This window comes from Bison bison, unplaced genomic scaffold (genome assembly GCF_000754665.1).
Source record: "Bison bison bison isolate TAMUID 2011002044 unplaced genomic scaffold, Bison_UMD1.0 scf7180017864367, whole genome shotgun sequence".
Classification (NCBI taxonomy): Eukaryota; Metazoa; Chordata; class Mammalia; order Artiodactyla; family Bovidae; genus Bison; species Bison bison.
In genome coordinates, this window is record NW_011494939.1 from 5,619,917 (window position 1) to 5,625,920 (window position 6,004).

At 43.7% G+C, this 6,004-nt stretch overlaps 1 protein-coding gene across 1 annotated transcript in view; it reads left to right on the forward strand.

Moving 5' to 3' along the window:
- Positions 1 to 5,462, forward strand: part of HTR3C (5-hydroxytryptamine (serotonin) receptor 3C, ionotropic) — a 6,810-nt gene extending 1,348 nt beyond the window's left edge. The window contains exons 2-9 of the mRNA XM_010855684.1: positions 63 to 229; positions 677 to 721; positions 1,438 to 1,547; positions 3,349 to 3,518; positions 3,834 to 3,994; positions 4,507 to 4,711; positions 4,912 to 5,127; positions 5,260 to 5,462. Coding sequence (XP_010853986.1) covers positions 63 to 229; positions 677 to 721; positions 1,438 to 1,547; positions 3,349 to 3,518; positions 3,834 to 3,994; positions 4,507 to 4,711; positions 4,912 to 5,127; positions 5,260 to 5,462 — 1,277 coding nt within the window. The remainder of the gene's footprint in view (positions 1 to 62; positions 230 to 676; positions 722 to 1,437; positions 1,548 to 3,348; positions 3,519 to 3,833; positions 3,995 to 4,506; positions 4,712 to 4,911; positions 5,128 to 5,259) is intronic.
- Positions 5,463 to 6,004: the final 542 nt, after the last annotated feature.

A 6,004-nucleotide genomic window follows, 5' to 3' on the forward strand; every position in this document is an offset into this window, starting at 1 on the left:
CCTCTCACTTAGGAAAACACAAAAGCCCTATTTCCATCTCACAGGGTCTCTATTCTCTACAGGGAGGGCAAACACTTTCACCATCAATTGCTCAGGCTTTGACCAGCAGGGGGTAGACCCCACTGTCTTCCAGTCTGTATTTAACAAGAAGGACTTCCGTCCAGTCACCAATTTTAGCATCCCTACTCGTATCAACATCTCTTTCACCCTGTCTGCCATCCTGGAAGTGGTAAGTTTTGACTGCTATATTTTTCTATAGGTTGCTAATAGAAAACAAGAACTCTACCTTGTCAGTCCAACATTATAGCTGTCCAGTGGTAAGCAATGAACTTCCTGAATGGATTTTGTACAAGTTAGATGTTCATCCTCTGGGGTTGAGAGACATAACAGGGAATGCTGCAGTGACATTTTGTCAGGGAACATTGTCCTTGAATCCTGCCCTTATAGGAATATTCCATTTAAAAAAAAAAAAAAAAACACACATATTCCCAATGGGCTCCCATGCTGTTTTTTCTCCTTACAGTTTCTGTGCAACCTTAATTTTTCTGAACTATCTTTCGAGACTTGTAATTGAAAAACTGAACATGGGGCCACTTAGGAAACAAAGGGAAGAGGTAGACTAGGACCTGATTCCATAGCTAATGATCCTGAATGGGGATTTTTTTTTTTAAAACAGGATGCACAACTTCAGCTGCTGACATCATTTCTGTGGTTAAAGTTGGTACGTAATCCCAGCTTTTTTCTCTCTTTCTCCTTGCCTGCTTTTCTGGCTTTTTTTGCAAAAATCACATTTGTTAAAACTGACAGTGCCCAAGGAAATACAACCAGAATGGGGCCATTGCTGGTGACAAATAGCTTTCTGGGCTGCCAATCAACTTTGAAATTCAGATGGAAAAAACAGGAAGAAAAAGGGCAGTATAGTTGGAAACCCTTAAGTAAGCTTCAAGGCTCAAACGTATCCAGCACCCAGCTTAAGATTTCCTGTGAGCAGGAAGAGAAAAGCCAATAAGACTTTGTAAACTAGAAAAGAGGGACATTATCACCAGAGAGAGAAGAGGAATCAGAGTTTAAAAGGAAATGTGGCTAAAAAAAAATTAAAAAGCAACTGTTATAACAATGTGCACAGTAGGAGTCCAGGTAAATAAAAACGAATGCTGGAATATATATTTTTTCTAGAATGATGTATAAAAAACTGTTAATAATGGGACTGAGTTGAGGAGATGAACTGAGTCGGAGTGAATTAAGGAGGGAAAAAGTTATTTTGTATATTATATCTTTCTGGAGTTGTTGAAGTTTTATCATATGCCCATAGTACATACAATTAGGAAAAATACAGACATATGTATGTATATTTTAAGGGACTCAAGCGCAGCAAATGCTGATATAAACTAGCTTCAGGTCTGAGCCATAATCATCTCTCTGTGCCCTGTGTCCTAGAGCTGGAATCACCCATTTATCAGCTGGGACCCAGAAGAATGTGGTGATATCAAAAAACTCGCCATCACAGCTGAGAACCTGTGGCTCCCAGACATCTTCATTGTAGAATCGTGAGTATCAGGGCCAGGAAAAGCTGGGGGAAGACTCTTCTGCAAGGAGCAGGCCAGGGCAGTGCAGGGCAAACCCATGCAGTGGGGCCACTGAAAACTTATTTCAGAGAGGAACACAGTCACAGCTCATCAACTTTTCCCCTAGAAATGAGAAAACGGTGGGCAGAAAAGACGGCGGATCATCAAGACAGTATGGTACTGGCACAAAGGCAGAAATATAAATCAATGGAACAAAATAGAAAGCCCAGAGAGAAATCCACACACCTATCGACACCTTATCTTTGACAAAGGAGGCAAAAATATACAAAGGAAATAAGACAATCTCTTTAACAAGTGGTGCTGGGAAAACTGGTCAACCACTTGTAAAAGAATGAAACTAGAACACTTTCTAACACCATACACAAAAATAAACTCAAAATGGATTAAAGATCTAAATGTAAGACCAGAAACTATAAAACTCCTAGAGGAAAACATAAGCAAAACACTCTCCAACATAAATCACAGCAAGATCCTCTACGACCCACCTCCCAGAGTAATGGAAATAAAAGCAAAAATAAACAAACGGGACCTAATTAAACTTAAAAGCTTTTGCACAATGAAGGAAACCATAAGCAAGGTGAAAAGACAGCCTTCAGAATGGGAGAAAATAATAGCAAATGAAGCAACTGACAAAGAATTAATCTCAAAAATATACAAGCAACCCCTGTAGCTCAACTCCAGAAAAATAAACGACCCAATCAAAAAATGGGCCAAAGAACTAAACAGATATTTCTCCAAAGAAGACATACAAATGGCTAACAAACACATGAAAAGAGGCTCAACATCACTCATTATCAGAGAAATGCAAATCAAAACCACAATGAGGTACCATTTCACACCAGTCAGAATGGCTGCTATCAAAAAGTCTACAAGAAATAAATGCTGGTGAGGATGTGGAGAAAAGGGAACCCTCTTACACTGTTGGTGGGAATGCAAACTAGTACAGCCACTATGGAAAACAGTGTGGAGATTCCTTAAAAAACTGGAAATAGAACTGCCATATGACCCAGCAACCCCATTGCTGGGCATACACACCGAGGAAACCAGAATTGAAAGAGATACATGTACCCCCATGTTCATCGCAGCACTGTTTATAATAGCCAGGACATGGAAGCAACCTAGATGTCCATCAGCAGACGAATGGATAAGAAAGCTGGTGGTACATATACACAATGGAATATTACTCAGCTGTTAAAAAGAATACATTTGAATCAGTTCTAAGGAAGTGGATGAAACTGGAGCCTATTATACAGAGTGAAGTAAGCCAGAAAGAAAAACACCAATACAGTATACTAACGCATATATATGGAATTTAGAAAGATGGTAATGATAACCCTATATGTGAGACAGTAAAAGAGACACAGATGTATAGAACAGTCTTTTGGACTCTGGGAGAAGGTGAGGGTGGGATGATTTGGAAGAATAGCATTGAAACATGTATATTATCATATGTGAAACGAATTGCCAGTCCAGGTTTGATGCATGAGACAGGGTGCTCAGGGCCGGAGCACTGGGATGACCCAGAGGGATGGGATGGGGAGGGAGGTGGGAGGGGGGCTCAGGATGGGGAACATATGTATACTCATGGTGGATTCATGTCAATGTATGGCAAAAAAAAAAAAAAACACTAAAATACTGTAAAATAATTAGCCTCCAATTTAAATAAATTAAAAAAAAAAAGATGGCGGAGCAGCAGCATTGGGAAACCTTGCCTTAAGAGCAAAACTTAAAACAGATGCCTGCCCCCACTTTTGCCACTTAGCATGGATGTGGATCAGACCCCGGATGGCCTCTCTGCATATGTGTCTAATGATGGTCATGTTGTATATAACAAACCGATGAGGGTGACCAGCATCTGTAACCTGGACATCTTCTACTTCCCATTTGACCAGCAGAACTGCACCCTCACCTTTAGCTCTTTCCTCTATACAGGTGAGTTGCACTGAATAAAATGAGATCAACCAGTGGGGCAACAAAAAAACACTCAGGGGCCAAGTCATTTTTTTTATGTATAAAAGGGGATAGTGGAATATTTTCTAGTTGTGGGTATGTAGATGGTGGGGAGAAGTTGAATTTTAGAGACTTCCTGAAAAATCCCAAAACTGAAAGGAGGCAATTGGGCAGCAAGGAAGTCACACTACAGGACTAGCTGAAAAAGTAACTAAAACAGTCATCGAATCATCTCTGCAATCCCAGCACAGAGCAGGTGCTGAGCAGATGTGAACTGAGTGTTTGTCTCCCCGGCAGAGGAAAGAATGTTGCTGGGCATGGACAAGGAAGTGTGGGAGATAATGGATGACTCACGTGACCGTGGCCGCACACAAGGAGAGTGGGAGCTCCTGGGCATCAACAAGGCCACCCCGAAGATGTCTGTGGGCACCAGTCTTTTTGACCAGATCATGTTCTATGTAAGGCCAGAGATTTCAGCATGACTCTCCATCCCCCATAGCTTCCTCATCAGACCCTTCTAAGTCTCAGAGCCTTTCACCATTTGCCCTAAGACCAAAAAGTCCCTAGGCACCATAACTCTCACAGCCTTTCTCTCTCCCAAGTCCCCAAAGCAACCCCCATCTCTGAACCTATCATCCCTGGCCTAGGTTTTCTTCAGTGGGTATGGGGGAGTCCTATTTGTCACACAAAAGCTGCTCCTCCCAAAAAGAGCTATTGTTGGAGTGAGAACATCAAGAAAGGAAGGAGTGGGACTTCCGGGTGATCCAGTGGTTGGAACTCTGCACTTCCAATGCAGGGGGTGCAGGTTTGATCCCTGGTCATGGAACTAAGATCCAATAGGCTGTATGGTATAGACCAAAAAAAAGAAAAGAAAGAAAGGAAGGGACTGGACTCATCCCTTGGTTTCTAACTTCAGTTAGAACATCCAGTTCTAACTTCACCTGGTTCTCTGCTCTCCCCTCCCCACCAGGTGGCCATCAGGCGCAGGCCCACCCTCTACGTTATAAACCTCCTGGTGCCCAGTAGCTTTCTAGTCGCCATTGACGCCCTCAGCTTCTACCTGCCGGCAGAAAACGAGAACCGTGCCCCATTCAAGATGACACTCCTGTTGGGCTACAACGTCTTCCTGCTCAATATCAGTGACTTACTTCCTGCCACTGGCACCTCCCTCTTTAGTATGTCCCCTACCTCACAGTTGGGAAATGAAAAATGAAAAACAACATAGGCAGGGTAGGCGAGTGAACTGGCTAGATCTGCTGAGGCAGTTAAGGTGCAGTCATCTTTAAAAAGCCTTGAGGTGTGAGACAGAAGAAAGGGGGGCTTGGTGGTCCTTCTGGCCCTGACTCACCCGAGTGTGCTCCTTCCTGCCACCCAGGTGTCTACTTTGCCCTGTGTCTGTCCCTGATGGTGCTCAGCCTCCTGGAGACCATCTTTATCACCTACCTGCTGCACCTGGCCACCACCCAGCCCCCACCCATGCCTCGCTGGCTCCACTCCCTGCTTCTACGCCACGCCAGTCCAAGGACATGTTGCCCTGCTGTGTCCCAGAAAGAAAATACAAGCCTGGGCCTCATATCCACCCACCTGTCTGGTAAGAGAAGTCTACACTGCTCACCCTGTCTACACTGCTCACCCTGTCTACACTGGCCCAACTTCCCAGTCTCCCATTTCTCTAATCCTGTCTCCCTCCCATTTCATGGCTATATCTCTGTCCTCCCCATAGGACTGAAGGAGCCAGGAAAACTGGGAGGGAAGGAGTTGGGACCCAAAGAGGCAGAACTGAATGGGGGCACAGGATTGACAAGAGCCCAGCTCGCTGACCTGTGGGTGCAATTCGGCCACATGATGGACAACCTGCTCTTCCGCATCTACCTGCTCTTCTTGGCCACCTCTGTCACCACGATCCTTGTCCTCTGGAACACCTAGGAGCAGAGTTCTAATGGTGCAAGAACACCCAGTGTTTAGGTTTCCTTGGCTTCCACTAACCATCCCAGACACTGTTCCTTTGCTCCAGTCCACACACAACAGTCCCAAAAATGTGCCCATGATCCCTGCTCCAACCCTCCCTGGGCTTAAACAGAACCACTGTCGATGCTCTCAGAAATGGCATTATATTTCCAAAACACAATTCAGAATATACATGTTTATGCTAGAAATATAATTTTTACTGGAAAAGAAAGGCTTTATAGTAAAGACTACAAATATTTACCAAAAAGTCATTCATGTTGCTGGAGTAGAGGTCAGGGATTAAACCTCTTTTTAAAAATAGGCTAAAATGCTTATTTATTATTTTAACAAATATTTATTGAGCATCTACTATCTGCGAGGTACTATTCTGAATTCTGAAGATACAGAAGTGAACCAGGCTGGCAAAAATCTCTATCCACAGGGAGCTTACATTGCGGGTGGGTGGAGACTGACAGTAAAGAAGAGAAGTGAAACACAGAGTATGTGCTGAGTGCCAAGGA